Source organism: Xenopus laevis, chromosome 3L, assembly GCF_017654675.1.
Source record: "Xenopus laevis strain J_2021 chromosome 3L, Xenopus_laevis_v10.1, whole genome shotgun sequence".
NCBI lineage: Eukaryota > Metazoa > Chordata > Amphibia > Anura > Pipidae > Xenopus > Xenopus laevis.
The window spans coordinates 80900432-80918519 of NC_054375.1; the positions used below are offsets into that span (position 1 = coordinate 80900432).

Here is an 18088-nt window from a genome sequence, read left to right on the forward strand (position 1 = left end):
ACTTTAATAGGCGTCGGCGACATTTCACTGGCGGCAAATTTTTGGCGAAACGAAACGGGTCAAATTCGCCTATCCCTAGTTATTATACAGGTATGGGATCAATTATCCTGAATGTTTGGGACTTGAATTCATGCAACTTAGTTGGTGTCAAGTACAAGGCACTGTTTTATTATTACAAAGAAAAAGGAAATCATTACTTAGAAATTAGAATTTTGTGCTTACATGGATGGTTCACCTTTAAAGGACCAGTAACATCAAAAAAAAATTTAAAAAAATTCGTTCGTATACATCAAAAAAAAAACACCAAGGCAAATAAAACTTTAAAATTGCAAAGTCTTTATTAAGAAATAACTTACCAAAACTCCACTTCCGCTCCTCTTCAGAAAAGGCGATACGGCGACCATCCATCTTGCGGCACTGGACTGCTCCTCCCTGGCTATGGACAGCTTGTGAAGCAAGGGACAGAATGGCATTGAGAGGAGGCGAGTGACGGCGGATCGGGCGTCACAGCAGCAGCTTCCACTCATTCCGGGGTGCCATCACAGCAGCTGCCTGGCGGGGGGCACTTGCGTGTCTTCCTGCCCTGTGGATTGTAAATTCCCCTCCCTCTCTTTTCCTTGCCACCGCAAAGTCGCTGGTAGGAAGGCGCAGCCGGCGCTGTTAGATTTCTACTGCCACATCCCATTCTTCTGCAAACTGCAAAGTCAAGTAGAAATCAGCCGGCACTGTTAGGTTTGTGCCGCCCGGATCAGTGCGCACCAGCGCTGCTTCAAAAACAGAGAAACGGCTCGTGTTTTTGAGCAGGTTTAGAATAATGGGCGATACCTAGTGCCAGCTGATTTCTACTTGACTTTGCGGTTTGCAGAAGAATGGGATGCGGCAGTAGAAATCTAACAGCGCCGGCTGCGCCTTCCTACCAGCGACTCTGCGGTGGCAAGGAATAGAGAGGGAGGGGGATTTACAATCCACAGGGCAGGAAGAAACGCAAGTGCCCCCCGCCAGGCAGCTGCTACGATGGCACCCCGGAATGAGTGGAAGCTGCTGCTGTGGTGCACAAGAAACACCAAACGCCCGATCCGCCGTCACTCGCCTCCTCTCAATGCCATTCTGTCCCTTGCTTCACAAGCTGTCCATAGCCAGGGAGGAGCAATCCAGTGCCGCAAGATGGATGGTCGCCGTGTCGCCTTTTCTGAAGAGGAGCGGAAGTGAAGTTTTGGTAAGTTATTTCTTAATAAAGACTTTGCAATTTTAAAGTTTTATTTGCCTTGGTGTTTTTTTTTTTTTGATGTATACTAACAAATTTTTTTTAATATGTTTTTTATGTTACTGGTCCTTTAAGCTAACTTTTAGTATGTTTAGCCTGTTTGGCTTTTTCTTCTGACATTTTCCAGCATTCAAATGGGGGTCACTGATCCCAACAAGAAAACAAATGCTCTGTAAAACTACACATTTATTGTTATTGCTACTTTTTCTGTGTCTTTCTATGCAGGCCCTCTCCTATTCATATTCCAGTTTTTTATGTAAATCAGTGCATAGTTGCTAGGGTAATTTGTAATTTGGATTGCTGAAATTGCTGAAAAGTTGCTGAAATTGCAAACTGGAGAGTTGCTGAATAAAATGCTAGAACTCAAAAACCGCAAATAAGAAAAAAATAATTAAGTAAAATAATTGTCTCAGAATAACACTCTCTACATCATACTAAAAGTTGCCTGAAATGTGAACAATCCCTTCAAAATGGAGTATATGGGAGATGGCCTTCCGAAAAATCAGAGCTGAATAACCGGTTTCTGGATAAACTGCTGAGAAAAGAAGCACTTACTTTTCTGTAACATAAAGGATGCCATTGCGGATGTAGTCAGTGGGCATTTTGCGATCTCTGTTAATCAAGCAGCAACGCCAGCCAGTTTCACAGACTAGACAAAGAAAAAAAATGAAATGCGGTTGTATGAAAAGAAGTTATATAAGCTATACCTATGACATGTTAGTATGATTGACAGTTTGACTACAATAGAAGAAAAGCAGGACTCACTAAGGAATGCTGTTACCAAAAAAAGCACAAGGCTGCAGGCAAAACAACTTGATATAGAACACAGAGCTCTATCTCTGCCATGTGATCTAATATTCCAATTTTTGTAAGAGGGTACATTCAAATTATAATTGTGGGTTGGAAAACTTACCAAACAATTTGGTCTGTCAGCATAAAGCATTCCAAGTGGCCACTATTCAAAATACCATCACATACCAACTTATCGGATGCCCCTTACCAATATCGCATAAAAACCCAAGACTCTGGCTACATAGCAAATACTACATGCATACTGTAGAATACCATTGTATTCTATTACAGTGCTTATCTGTTATCTGCTAAGTAACCTGTGCATTTTCTCCTTTATCATCTTAAATGGCTGCCCCCATGGATACACAGCAGCTTGTTTTATAACTATTGTAGGCTTTCTAAACCAAACACATAACTCTTACCAATTCTATTTTAATTACTTTAAAAGTTTTCTTTTCTGGTGTTACCGTTTCTTTAAGGCTTATGTGCCCATGTGGCTTTGCATATATAGGCAAACAAGCAAAGAAATGCAAACCCACTTGAATAAGCACAAGTCTTACATTAGAAATTATCAACCTCCCTGAAAAATAGTAAATTGAGGAAAAATGATAACTCAAAAATTTAAAAAAAAAAAAAATACAAGCATGTTTTTTTGTTAGGGACATTTTTTTAGGGTTCTCCCAATTAAGGTGGCATTTATAAGTACAGACAACACTGGGTTAGGGCTATTGCATAAGCACTGTATTAAAGGGGATCTAAACTCAAATAAGAAAATATAGATTTGCTCAGTGTACTTATTCAGGCACATTACATACATTTTCATTAGCAGTTTAGTATACTAAACAGGCTTCAACAGGTCTCTTTAAAGGCCAAGAGTGAGAGATTAAGTTAACGCTAGTATTGCGTATTGTCAAGTTGAGCTCAGGAGAGCTGCTGCCACTAGGCAAGTTGAAAAACTCACCTTGGACAGCCGAACAGAGCAAAGTTCCAGGGGCCTAAAAAAAGCCGCTCCTGGTAACGTTAATAGGCGAATTTCTATTTTTAAACCTGGATTTTGCTCTGCTAGTGCGGGGAGCGCAAAGGCACTATCTGCACTAGCAATGCGTCCCCCCCTGGACCCGCTTCGGTGCAGAAAAGGTACATCAGGGTGGCAAAAGGTAAAGGATTGCCCTGGATGAGCCAAAAGCCTGGTATTAAAAGTTTAAATGCAAATATCTCAGAAACCGCTAAACATAGAAAATGAATGAAAATTGAAAAAGTGCTCATACAAATACTGTTACATGAGTTAATTTTTGAAAGTTTAGATCCATTTTAACTATCAGAAGCAGGCGCGCTCCAGGCTGTTTTGCCGCCTGAGGCAGCGTTTAAAATGCCGCCCCCCCCCCCTGCTCATCAATGCTTACCTTAAAATCGTCGACGAAATTGCGCTCTCTGTGCTAGAAAAGCTGAATTTCCAGTTTAAAAACTGGAAATTCGGCTCTTAAAGTTACAAAGAGCGTCTTTTTGCCGCCCTTTCTAGGGAGATACTGCCTGAGGCAAGGTACTCACCTTGCCTCATGGCAGAAACGCCCCTGATCAGAAGCTGAAAAGTTGGATGGGCTACCGCTGAACTCTATAATGGTCACAGCCCACAATATAAAAATGAGTAAATAGAGTCTATAATACTGTACTTATGAGCTTCTGAGTATAAAAACCAACTACCCCCATGTATTCAGAATTCTTAAACTAGCTCTCGCTCTCCTTAGCATTTTTCAGTAAGTGGGCATCTTATAAAAGCATGGTACAAAGTAGTTACCTGATAGAGGGCGCTCTGTATCAGCCAAACTGAAGACCTCATGAAAACTACTCTTTTTGGTACCGTGAAAGCGGCCTGTTTCTTCATCTCTACCGAGTCCCTGTGGGGCACTGGAGGCCAGATTACCTCTAGAGTAAACAGTCTGGATCTACAAAGAAGCACAGGGAGTATATTGATCTATACTGTAGGTCTGTGAAGCATAAATGGAAAAAAAAAACTGTTCAATTGCATGGAATAACAGAATTAAAAGCAGCAGGCCATGATGTGAGGTGCACAAAACACTTTTATACTTCATAATCTGTTTAGCCAGTGAACTAAAGGCACAATTAGTGTTCATCATGGAGCTATATTTAGTGAAATGGCAAAGATAGCCATCTCAGACACTCCATCTGCAAGTAACAGGAGTATTCACAGGAAAATTCAGCTGCTTTACTAAGTGTCTATTACAGTAAAGCAAACCTCTCTATAGCATATAACACACTTTGATATAGCAGCACACAGGGCCATTCATCATGTGTGTGTGCACCCACAGGGTTAGCCTGTGGGTGCACACACATATGCAGTAGACAGGGGCCAATGAGAAAAATGGTGTTGGAAAAAACACAATAAGCGACTGTAGCCATAGACTTACTATTTTCCAGCTTGAACCTGGAAATCTGTCTACACCAGGGGTCCCCAACCTTTTTTACTCATGAGTTGGAAAGCAACACAAGCATGAAAAAGTCCATGGGGATGTCAAATAAGGGATGTAATTGGCTATTTGGTAGCCCCTATATGGACTGGTAACCTACAGGAGGCTCTGTTTGGCAGTACATCTGTTTTTTATGCAACCAAAACATGCCTCTATGCCAGGAATTCTAAAATAAGCTCCTGCTTTGAGGCCACTGGTAGCAACATCCATGGGGCTGGTAAGCAACATGTTGCTCACGAGCTACTGGTTGGGGACCACTGGTCTATACCATACTAAAAAGTTAATTTTATGGTGAACCACCAAGTTTTGGCGCAGCCACCAGATTCAGCTATAGCCCACTGTCCAATTGTGCATAGAACCTGCAATCCTTATGGATTCATTTGGACATATATGGAAATGCTCATGTGTATGTACATCACTATTTTTCTGTTTACAGCTATTTAAAATGTGGGGTTCTGGAACAAAGTTTCAAATAAAACGTTTGAAATGGTACAGTGGTTTTTCATTTTGAAGTTTAGAATAAACCATAAACCCCCTAGGGTAAATAGACAAATGCTAATGGTCCCTCAAGACAAAGGGGGCCTAGCCCTGCCACATACCGTGTCTAACTCTACACTGCCCAACTAATGTGGTTTAATCCGGACCCAGAAATACCACTCTCAGCTCTACATGCTACTATAGCAGGGTCCTTCGAGGCACTCCACAATGCTCCATATATGAGAATAAAGGACACCCCTGAGCTGCCCCCGGTCCTGGCTTACCCACAAAAGGCATGCTCAGATTGTCAATACTTCTTGTTCCTGCCAGACTTCCACTACTGGCTCAGACTGGGAATTAACCACTTACAAGACCGATGGTCAATGATGCATTCCCTACTTTGGGAAACCGAATCAACCAAAAATTCTCCTATATCGATACTTACAACTGCATCATGCCTTTGCTTAAGGCCCCCAAGCAATCAATATCACCCTCTTATCCTATGAGTGCAGATTGTGGGACCCGAACCCTAAGAAACTTGTTTCTGGTCTGTACAAATCACTACTTCCTTGTTTGGGGGCCCCATTTGAAAAAGCAAAGAACAAATGGGCTACCAGAGCATTGACTCTGCTCCACTTTGTGTATGCGCAATCAAGCAGAATTTGTACTTTTCAATGCAGATAAATGGAGCTGGGGAACCAGAGCAAATCCGCCTCTCTCAGCCTGCAGAATAAAAGAGGGTCCTTGTGGCATTAGCCTAAAGGATTACACAGCAGATACCAGAAAGTTACACAGAAATGTAAACATGGATCACATGGTATTCATGGCTCTCTACAGGATTATATATAATGAATTCCTTGCTCATATAAAATAAGGGGCCTATTTATCATGATGTGTAAAAATTGGGGAAAAACATTACTGGTAATGTGGCCCACAGCAACCAGTCAAATCTTTGCTTTTGTTTTCGAACTTGACTGTGACTGTTGAAATCGAATTGCTGATTGGTTGCTATGGGCAACATCACTGGTTAGGTTTTTCACAGCATGAAAAATAGGCCCTAAAGTGTGAAGAGGCCATGTTTTTGTTTCTTCCAATCAAACAGTCATAATCATCACTCACCTAGGGGACCCACAGTCTCCTCTTTCACATGATACCATTATGTAAGATATCAATTCTTTCTAATGCTTTATGATTAGTTATTTTAGCAAGAGGGACAACAAAGCACACAAGAGCAATCTAATCATCACTTATTGAGAAATTGGCCCACATATTTAAAGAAGTATTTATGTGCAAATGCTTATGGGCATCATGGACTGCTGCTTTAGGCAGAAATAAGAGGCAGATTAAGTAGCACTATACACAATTCTGCCATTGTGAGTTCAAAATTAACTAGTAGTAGATTTAATTAAAACCAAGTGGCTTTTTAGAATAAATGCAAAAAAATTAATTGTATTCAATTTTATCATATCGAATGGAAACCATGCTGGTTGTTAAGTGTTCAGGTCTGACAGGACCCTATTTTAGCAACACGTAGTGGTAAAAGATTGCTGAAGCTACTGGTGTTCCAATGTGTAATAACATTTTTAATATTTTTTATTTTAAAAAGCCCATTTCGTTTCATAACTTAAAGGGCGCATATCATCTGTCTCACTTAGGTGTAGGTTAAAAAAGCTCCCAGTGCAGAGCACTCATAATTAATATTGCTTCCATTATCCAGAGTGGGAGAGGAGGCAATTTTCAGGTGATCAATGCCCTTAAGAAACATTTGATTACTAGACCCTGTGTGTAACCAGTACTACTAACAAAAATGCTAATTTATCTCTAACTGATGTATGAAAAGATAGCATTCTTTTTTCTATTTAAATTTATTTTTTGTGTTGAAATTAAAAGTTCCAATGTGAAAAAAAAAAAAAAAATCCAAATCCATCTCTACATAAAGGGATTCAGATGGTTCTGCAGCACTGTGCTAAATACTGACCACAACAGAAATAAATACAAATTTTATCTGCTTTTATAATCTGCATTGATAAATGTGTCAATTTGTTAAAATTCATTCGCATTAAGCATGAAACATGCAACTTTGCATTCCCTAGTTTTATTTGCAATAAATGTGCCCATAAGACTTCTCTTATTGGTAGAAATCAGTATTGTGCTAGACTGCGTTAATTTTTCACTACGTGCAGAGAAGTAGTGTATAGCCTGCTTTCCATTACCATCAGTGCCAGCCATTGGACTCAATGGAAAATATATCCATATTTCTCCCCTTAAATAAAAGGCAATCTAAGAGGGCATAAAGTAACCCATAAATAAAACTTCTGTGTGCATAATGAGATTTTAGCCTCATATATGGAAATCAACCCCAAGTATAATATGCATTACATTAATATAATGCCTACAGATTTGCACATGATTGTTTTGCATGGCTTGATCATTAGTGTAAAACTAAACACACAAATTTAGTGTTTAATTAAGACATAATCAGAGAGGTATAAAATAAAATACTAAATTGTTATGTAGACAAGATGCCAAAAAACACAAAATGTCACTCTATGTTCCATACCTTGTCATGCCCTGACAGCTAGCAGGAAAAAAACAAACACAAATGTGACAGTGACAAAAGAAAAAGTGAGGTCTTGTTCACGTTATATACACATTACAAAACAAACTAAGTGAGAGGATTTAGACACAAGTATATGCACAGTGAGTGGTCTCCACCAGGAGAGACAAAATGGTTGACGTAAGATTATGTGGGTGTTGTTCAAACAAAAAAATGGCAGAACAGCAAAGCAGGACAATGCATTGTTTAACTTTATACAGCGACTGATTTGTAACTACCAGTGGCAGCATCACTAGAGCAAAGAAGGACATTTTTTGTTTATCAGAACAGCAATAGTGGATAAAAAACTTACAATATATTTTGCTGCTAGAGAAAGGACTTGCATAGTCTAAAATATTACCGAGACCCTGCTGTATGTAAAATACTTTTGTTACTGTGGAATGGGAGTGCTGTGATTCTTGTAATATTAGCTTAAAAGGTACGTAAAGGTGAACATATCATGTTCCATGCTCCCCTTTAAGGAAAAGACTACAACTGGTACAAGTTCTGGAAATGTGCTATTATTGTAGGTCATTTTTCTCTGTGAATGAAATCAATATATAGTAGTCACAAGATTTAAGATGTTGGAACAGGAAAATGAAACCATGTGTGATGTAGAGAGTGCTTGTCTTGCTTCCTAGTTAGAAATGTTGCCCTTGCACTGTTTTGACTTTGAAAGCGTAAATAACATTGATGACCTCAAAGCAGAAAGCTGCTGGAAATAAAATGAACAGAGGCTAGAATGTGTATCCTCAAGCCAAAACAAGCATCAGTCTTCAAATCGGAAACCCCAAAACAAAAACGAAGGGATGAACCATATCATTCCTCATAACCTTACCTTTCACATTGCACAATTACTAAAAATGTTGCTTAGGCACTGCTGCATTACTAACAGAGACAGCACTGTCAAACTGAAGAATATTTCCTTTTTTTGTTTCCTTTTAGGTTTCCTTTTTTTTATGAATTGCTGTGGAATGTTCTGTCCCTATATAACCTCAGATTTAAGACAGTTTGTTCTTACTAGCAGACTATCTACAACAAAGCCGTTTCTTTTGGCAGTGTATTGAAGCCATATATCTAGTAAACTTTAATGCTCCAGCTCCAGAATTAGAACTCCCAGAATTCCGCTGTCAGCAATTATAGTGGTATACTTCTGCATCTGCTGGTAATGCACACAAATTTCAATCACTATTCAACTCCTTGAACTGCTGGCACCCTCTCCTTATTAGTCTACGGGAAGAGTTTTTACCTATGGAAAACCCATAGAGGGTACTGGTTTCAAGTTTCCTAGTGTTACTTGGTGTTTGCGGTGGTGTTCCATGGACAGTAAACCTCCCACATAGTTTCCTGAAGAGGCCTTATGATCACTACATATTCGACTATAAAATTAGCAATGATTAAAACATCCCCTTCCCTGCCTTTAAGCTGTATCAGTTAGAGGAATGATTCAAAGTTTTATTTTTTTGGACTGAATCGGAAGCAGAACAAAGATACATACTCTTCTTGATGAAGTTGCATTTGTCCTCTCTTTAAGTTGGGGGTCTGTTGGCAGACATGTCCATATAATATAAGGGGTGTCATACTTTGCTCGAAACCTCGGACAGCGTTTAAAGATGAAGTCAATGAGAAAAAACTTGATTCCAGCATACAGTCCTGCAGGGTATACATAGTAACATGGTGTTTCAGGAACATTGAAATAGGCTTTTTTCATTTAGAAAAATCATGGTTGAAGCCATTAGAGAAAAGAACACATATAGAGGACACTAACTAGTATGCATGCAATTTTAAAAGTACAGTAATAAAACCATTGCTCTTCCATGTCTTTGTTAAAAAAAAAAAAAAAAAAAAAAAAACAACAACAGCGTGATTTTAACAATCAGGTAATATTGATAACACTGCAGGGCTCATTTATCAATTCTGGGCAAACTTTACCATGGGCAGTAACTCAAAACAACCAATCAGTATTTGGCTTTTTTTTTTTTCAGCCAGCTGCAGGTAGAACAATGAACAAAGCAATTTGACTAGTAGCCATTGGATAGTGCCCATACGAAAATGTGCCCAGTGCTGCTAAATTACCCTGTGTAGTTATAAATATTGGCCCAAAAACAGACCAGTCATTAATTTATTGTACTCTATAACCTATAAAATAACCGTTCACCAATATTGAACAGGCTGTTCAGGGACAAGGCTATCTCCTAATAATTAGTGAATATTTAACCGGAGTCACTATAAATGGCACATTTTCTATTCAATATTTTACTACCATACAATTGTTATAGCACATACCAAGATATATATCTATCTATCTATACAATACTTTATCAACCAATTACATATACATGTGTATGCTTTATTACAAAACTACACAACGCCTGAGCTTCATGCTTGCACCAGAGAGCTAGTATTGGTGAACAATTCTGCACTTGAGAACAAATAATCCTGCACCTAAGGATTGTGTGGTATGTATTTTTGTATATTAGAAAATAAATATCTTTTTATTTGCTTTTATATTATTTTGAGGTGCAGAATTTCTTTTTTTTTTTTTTCATTCATGGGCTTCGATGTCACTGGAGTTGGCTGCACATAAATTAATTTTATATTGTAGTCACACTCCCTCTACTATGGGTGTCTGCAGAAGGGGGTAAGAGGGGGCAGTTGCCCTGGCTTCTTCAGCTAGTTGCAATAATTAAATAAGTAAATTTGGTTCCCAAGACAAGCCTTAATCATCTTTTACTCGAACAGTGATATCAGAAGGGACTATGGAGGACTTGAAGGGAAGCCTGCAGTACCAATAATAAAGTTTATTGGTAGGCAGCAGCTTACCTGTAGCATTTGCAGAGGATTGGCTGAGCTAAGAACCTGCAGGTAGTAAGTAGTGTTTATTGGCTGTTACCATGTTAGTGGAGGGCTTAGGATGGAGGAAGTGTGCTCCTGATAACTGAATTACATGAGAATCAGACTTCAATTGAAACCAAATCTGCCACCTATGCTGAGTAGAGCAATGTAGCATTAAATAACAAAAGGCAGCTGTAAATGTTTCCATATATAAAAATTAATTTAGCTAGGTGTGTTTTCATTTATTACCATAATATGCATAATTAAGTTATCTAAGTTATCTGCATTGTTATGAATAGGTTAATTTTAAGATGCTTCCCTATATATTATTAGCTTATTCCCCCCCCCCCCCAAAAAATGTTCTGCGGGCACCCATGCCCTCTATTCAAACATGCTTTTCACTGTATTCTTGTGCACCACAAAAGCAAAAGGTATACACCTACCCATACAAAGGCCAATTGTCTTGTAGGAAAAAAAGCAGGATGCAACGAACGCTGCCCAAAGACAGATATACAGTTTCTGGGTTATTTCTGGTTGAACCCACATAAAGAGGCTGAAAATTTGAAAGAAAACACACAAAACATGAATTACGTTTAGCTTCAGTTGCATTTAAATAATGTTTATAGGTTTAAAATATGAAAAATCATACTTCTTGATTTTTTCCAGTATGTCAGCCATCTTCCCAAAAAGGTTCTGCATTAAAAGTAAAATAGGTATTTTTATGTTTTCTGGTTACTCTGACTCACCAGTATGAATTAAGAAATATTTTCCAATTATTTTCTGTAATTTGCATAAAAGTTGCTTAGCTGATGAATACAATTCCAACAAGACTTATCATTACATTTCAAAGAGGAAAGAGAGATTGATGCAACTATAAATTTCTTATCTGTACAGAACAGTATGGCAGCTTCTACTCAAATGAATATGCGAGTTACTTTGCATTCTAATAATTGTATTTTAATATTTCAAGAGCCCAATTATGTGGTGCAATGAACTAGTGAATTGTAGCTAAAATGCATCAGTGATTGGGCTTCTGCTGTGGATTACACAAATATTAAACATTGAGGTGGGAAATAATGATATCAGTAAGGTTTACTGAAAATTCACAAGCAATAAAACTCCAAAACTATGTAGAGTATATTAGCTGTTGAAATGGTCATTGACCTGCCCTAAAAATTTGTAAGGCAATAACACCGATCTTGAATTCTAGTCGTAATGCAAACCAGTAAAACCAGGTTGTTGTAAGTTAATGTCGGTTTGTTCTGTCCAGCATGAATCTGAACTATGCAGCTGCTGATCAGTGCTGGGAATGGAAAACTGTACCTGTGCTTTCTGTGCCACATCGAGGACTAGCTGAAACTTCTCAGATACTGTCAGATCTTCTTTTGGAAGTTCCTAGGGAAAAAAATAAGTTCAACCATGGAAAACAAAAATTTTTTTTATTTATTTAAAAAGACACATTTATAACAAATAGCAGTTACAATGCATAAGAAAATAAAATAAATGAGGATAACCTATTAGGGCAGTTGGGTTGTTTTGTTGCCTACGTTAAATGGGTGGTACACCTTAAAGGGCAACTAAAGTCTAAAATAGAATAATGTTAAAAATGCTGTATTTTGTATACTAAATATAAACATGAACTTACTGCACCAGAAGCCCAATTAAACAAATGATTTATGCTTTTAAAGTTGGTGCAGGGGGTGTCATCTTGTGACTTTGTTAAACATCTTTGCAATACCAAGACTTCGCACATGCTCAGTGTGGTCTGGGCTTCAGTTGGGAGGTTAAGCTTAGGGATTGTCATAAATGATCAAAACAGCACAGGTCAAATAATATCTGCCAGAAGCCAATACAGCAAGACTGATTAATAATCAGAATATACAGACTGCACTGGGTCTGTAGATACAAATCTACACAGCTGTTACAGGGAAACAAACAAAGCTGCTTGAGTTCTGGGAAGTAAGGTGGGGTTGCTCCCCACTGTCGTTTGAAACTATGATCGTTTCCCTGCACAGCAGTTAGGGACCGTCTGAAGTTTCCTAACTGCAGCTGTCAGAGCAAGTAAAACGAAGAGAGAATTTCACTGCATACAGTCAGGTTTCTTATAAAAACTGTACACATTTTTTAATCAAAGTATATTGGAAATAGGTTTCCTTTTGATTATAGAAAAGTAAAGAAGTAAAAATGGGATTTTATTTTTTTTCCTTTACATACCCTTTAAAATTAACTTTAGTATGTTACAGAATGGCCAATTCTTCATTCATTTCTTTTTTTATAGTTTTTGAATTATTTGCCTTCTTCTTCTTTGGACTCTTTCAAGCTTTCAAATGGGGTTCACTGACCCCATCTAAAAAAAATGCTCTGTAAGGGTACAGATGTGTTGTTATTGCTACTTTCTATTATTCATCTTTCTATTCAGGTTCTCTCCTATTCATATTCCTGTCTCTTATTCAAATCGATCCATGGTTGCTAGGGTAATTTGAACCCTACTAACCAGATAAGTGGAATTGCAGACTGTAGAGCTACTGAGTAAAAAGCTAAATAACTCAAAAACCACAAATAATAAAAAATTAAAACCAATTGCAAATTGTCTTGGAATATTCATCTGTACATCATAGAAGTTTTTACAAAGGATAACAACCCTTTGAAAGTGCAGACAACAAAACAATTGAAATGTGGTGCCATTGCCAGCAATGTAAATCCCTTTAGGTAAATTATACAAATCATGCCAACATGCCTTGTAGGGTATTTTCACATGAGTACACAATTTGAATAATTGACTTGCCATGATTTACATTGCTGGTAGTAACACACTTTCATTTAAGTGGCCAACAAAATGAGCCCTGTGTCATTGCACCTAACACACTACACCTAGCAATCTTAACCCCAAATATTTGGAAATGGTTGGACAGGCACTTTAAAAGGCCCTCTTTTCAACATTTAGGATTGGGTAATTTTCCAAGTTGTAAATAGGAATGACAAGATATACAGAGGCTGTCAAACGGCTGGCAAGAATAAGGCTTTGGACTGTTGCACTTGGCAATGTACAGTTAGTATAGTTAGTATAGTTATACTTATTTATGCTTGTCTTCCTTGTGAGTGCTTTTCCATATTGTCAGATTGTAGAACAGTGCATATCATAACAATGATTTACTTTAACTGGTTTAGAATAGTTTTGTCATGAAACAGTTTCATTCATTAGTTATTCTATTTCAAACCTCAGTGTCATTAGTAGAAAGAAAAATTCATAACTCGCTTTGTTTGGTCTCTTTGGGATAAACTGGCCATATTCTAATGATGTTGAAAATCTAGTGTTACTGAAAGCAGCATTCTTTAAACCAGTTTTAATCAACTCTTCCGGAAACAGCTGACCCTTTCTGTAAAATTTTGAATTTGAGTACTGTATTTTTAATAAGGCCTAGACAAGTTCTTTAATTTTAGTACTTCAACTGCAACAGAAGATTCCTGTATGACAGCTTAGAAAAAAAAAACAACAAAGTTTAACCTCAATAAATGTGGTATTAAGCACTAATGAAAAAATTAATTAATTTGCATTGTGAAAAGAGGGGTGTGGAACCCGCAACTGGGTGACCATAACAGGTCTACACATTAGGTAATTGAAACACTTGATTGTTTTATTAAAGAATTATAACTTCCTTGTAATTCTGCTGTATATGGTGCACTTCTTTCAAATTTCAAATGCCTGGGTGCCAGTAAATAATATATTTGCATATGCAACACAAATTACAGCACTCAAGGGGCTTAAAAAATGTGCATTTCATTTGCTCGGCCATTTAACAAACCCAATTTGCACTTTTGTGACTTATTATGAGTCACTGCAAGTGCAAATTTTCTCAGTGATGATAAATGAAATTTTATTATAGTGCTGATTGATTAGGAAAATTGTATTTTAGTGCTCCTATTCCCAGAAATATAATTGCATATGTAAGAGTAGGTTTGTTGATAATCCCCCCCCCAACACACAACCGTTTTTAGCATAGATTTGTATGATCAACATTCAGCAATATGCAGTAATTAATACTTACTATGGTTTCTGAAACTTGAGGCACAATGCTCCACTGTATTCTCCACCCCCTAAATAAAACAGGAAATGAGTAAAAATATTCTAACATATTTCTTCAGCAGATGAAACTTGAAAATACTGTAGCATTTTTTGAGCATTACCAACACTGGGAGGAAGGACTAAATATCACGGCTGTACCCTGCTAACTGCCAGCATTAATTGACAGTTATGTAACATTTGTACAAACGCAGAAAGGATTTGATAAAAGATTTATGTGCTTAGACAGTAATTTGCTGAACAGCTAAAATGAATAGAAAGCAATGTGTTGTGCAAGATGCAGCACCAGTTTTACGTTTTAATCACTTTTAAGTGCTACATTGCATAAATGTGCTGGGTTGCTTGAGACATTTATCAAACAAACACACCAAAGGAATGACAGATTGTGGGTGAGAAAGGCTGTAACAAAAGCTGTAACATAAATTAATAACATTTGAGGACCTGTGGCTCAGAGTAAAAGTAGCTGAACAGTGAACAGAGAAATGCAGTCTGCATATTATTCGAAACAAAATGCTAACATCAGAAGGGCCCCAATTAATTTAAGGGAAATATTATGCAAGTAAAGATGGCCCTGTCAAACAGATCCGTAACAAATAACAAAGTTCACTAATATTGCTGTTCTGTAAAGTGAAACATGGCTTATTAACCAACACCCTTCTGTCAAAGAGAACTACAAAAAATGAGTCACTATAAACCATCTGTAAAAGGACAGTGCTTCCCAGAATATCAGTTCTGACTCATGCTTAATATAAAATGTAATGAATTGATTTTGCCCTCTCTTCTTATACAGTCATAATGATACCACTACAGCACCACTTTGTTGCAAAAAGTGAAAAATGTAATTTATTAGGTCAGACAACCAGGCAACGTTTCGGGACTTACTCTTGCCCTTTTTCAAGCTTGAGTAAACCCAAAACATTGCCTGGTTGTCTGGCCTAATAAATTACACTTTTCACTGTTTGCAACAAAGAGGTGCTGCAGTGGTATTTTTTCTTGTATTTCTATGTAAATCCCTGGCAAGGGTTTCCAGACTGCTTTGCACCCACCTCACATGGTTGAAGCACACACACAATATCGACTACTGTGGATACAGTCATAATGATGTCATCACAGGCAAATATTGTCATATCTCTTAAACCTTATATAGAGAGGTCCTGCAGGAAAAAGGCCCTGTATGTATATATATTTAGTTTAAAGGACTAGTAGCACCAAATGTAAATGTTTTATATGCAATTAAATATCATATACTGGTCATACAACGGTTTCTTTGCTTCAGAACCACTACTATAGCTTATTTAAATAAGCTGCTGTTTAGCCATGGGGAAAGCTATTCAAACAGGAAAATGTTTACACACCAGATAACAGATAAGCAGTGTGGAAATCAGTGGTTTTAGTTCATGCACTGGAAGATAAAGATATCTTCCAGTGCAAGAACTAAATCAATAGTTTTTACTGAGCATATACGTTATCCGCTATTTAAACTTTGCTATAACTTGATCCGCTATTTAAACTTTGCTATAACTTGAATGGCTGCCTGCATGGCTACATGGCAGCGTATTTATACTTATTTATATAAATTATAGCAGTGTTTTTGAAGAAAACATGCAATTGTACTATGGCAGGGTAACAATACAATACATTTAAAATGGCAATAACTTTCTTCAGCTTTTTTCTTATGGTTTTAACCAAAAAATGTTTTTTTGTTATATTTTAAGCTGAACAGGGCATCCAGATAAACTGAAGCTAATCAATGTTTGGTCATTGCAAGGGGAAGGGAGGGGTTGTATACAATACAATTTAGAAGGATGGAGACAGGATCCAATGGATCTGGGCACACCTGCACACACTGTTGGCCTAGTGGACATGAATGACAGCACAATCACTGAACACTTGGATTTCAAGAGTATTACAGACGGAAAGCCAACTGCATATAGTGACTGTGGAGACTATAGGAGGAGACTATAGAAGGCAGCAATTCATGTACAAAAAAGGGGCAAAACATGCTATATTTTGCACTTTGCACCAAGCCTTTCTATCTTCCTTTATGAACTGCTGCAAAGCACAAAGACTGTGGGCTACCCCCATAAATACAGCACTGTGTCGTTCACTGGCCCTGTATTCATGAAAAGCAGGTGGGGAGGCATGTAGGCCTCCTGTACCCTAACATGACCATCTGATTGAGTGGCTGTGAACACCGGCCACAATGGGGTCCTGCTTACCCCCAGCCCTATAGTAGGCTGTAACGACAGGGCTTGCCTGTGTCCATCAATTCGCTAAATTTTTTTATCCAGTGCTAGGTGCAAAGTGCAGCCAGCCCCAAGGCAAAAATGCTAGAAGCACGAGCTAGAAGCACCTTTAGCTTTAATGTTTTGATTAGACAAACCCATAGGGAAATATGAGGTAAATGTTTATTGGCCCTTTAAAGGAGATACTGGTTCCTTCTCTTGGACTGCATGATCCATTGCTTAATGGGACTTTTAATGAACATTACACTGTAAAATTAGCTTTAATCTTAGTTCTGTGAAAGGTTATTCCCTTAACTCTGAATCAGCTAAAGATAAAATTAGCCTTGGCAAATGTAATCTGCTAGTGCTCCTAAACTACAGCAGGTAAGTTGAAGGCTTGTGGAGCATGGGGTAGGCTTACATAGGGCATGAAAATGATTATCAACACCAAGTAACTAATCATTAGGTCTGCTAAACGGCTTTCAAGCCTAAAGCAATGATGCTATAAATATCCAGTCAGCAGAGTTTGCCAATAGTAGCTGACAAATGCATATGTGATTTGCTCTATTCGACCTTATCCCTCAGTGGTCAATGATTACTGGAAAGTCCCCAGTGTGTCATTAGCCATTTCAAGACAGAATTATGGTGCTAAAGTTTCTCTTTTTAAGAGACCAGAAAGTGTTTTTGTACTTTAAGGGCTATGGCACACAGGGTGCTTTGTTAACTGATGCCATCAGGTGGAAAACCGCAGTATAAACCTGTCTGTTATTGCTTCCAATACTATTGAATACACACCCTACAGAACATGTAGAGAGGTGACAGACAGACACAAACACTAAAGTGAGTACTTTGGCATAGCGATCCTCCTTGTCACTGCTCAGAAGGACACTTTCCATTCACTAGTTCTAGCAGGTGCGACAGATTGATAGGGGTAACTAGTTAATCACTGTTTTGTACCAGATGACAGCGGAGGATAAAAAAAAACCTTGTTGTAATAGCCTTAAATGCTGTATCTGTCTAATCGGCAATTGTTGCCAAAAAATATCCCATTTATAAAGGATAAAAGGTTTCCATTCTATTGCTCTGTAGAGAGCAGTGAATTACGTGACCTCTAATTACCCTCTTGTGTAAAAACTAAAACCATTGTATTCTACATATCTTATCAGTTATCTCCTATGGTAAACATGCGTCTTATGTGTAATGGCAAACAGGGCATTTTTTACCAGTGATAAATCTTCACTGATGTGGGTAACAAAATGTCCCTTGTGTCCTTTCCACCAGGTCTGGACAGAGAATTAAAATAGGCCCTGGCATTTCAGGTACACAGAGGCC

At 37.9% G+C, this 18088-nt stretch overlaps 1 protein-coding gene across 2 annotated transcripts in view; it reads right to left on the reverse strand.

Moving 5' to 3' along the window:
• gramd4.L (GRAM domain containing 4 L homeolog) overlaps positions 1-18088 on the reverse strand; it is a 67265-nt gene that overhangs the window by 13016 nt on the left and 36161 nt on the right. For both annotated transcript variants that reach the window (XM_041586440.1, XM_041586441.1), the window contains 7 exons: positions 14497-14545; positions 11774-11845; positions 11100-11143; positions 10894-11003; positions 9114-9268; positions 3852-3999; positions 1820-1913 (listed from right to left, as the gene is read on the reverse strand). In XM_041586440.1, the coding sequence (XP_041442374.1) occupies positions 1820-1913; positions 3852-3999; positions 9114-9268; positions 10894-11003; positions 11100-11143; positions 11774-11845; positions 14497-14545 (672 nt within the window). The remainder of the gene's footprint in view (positions 1-1819; positions 1914-3851; positions 4000-9113; positions 9269-10893; positions 11004-11099; positions 11144-11773; positions 11846-14496; positions 14546-18088) is intronic.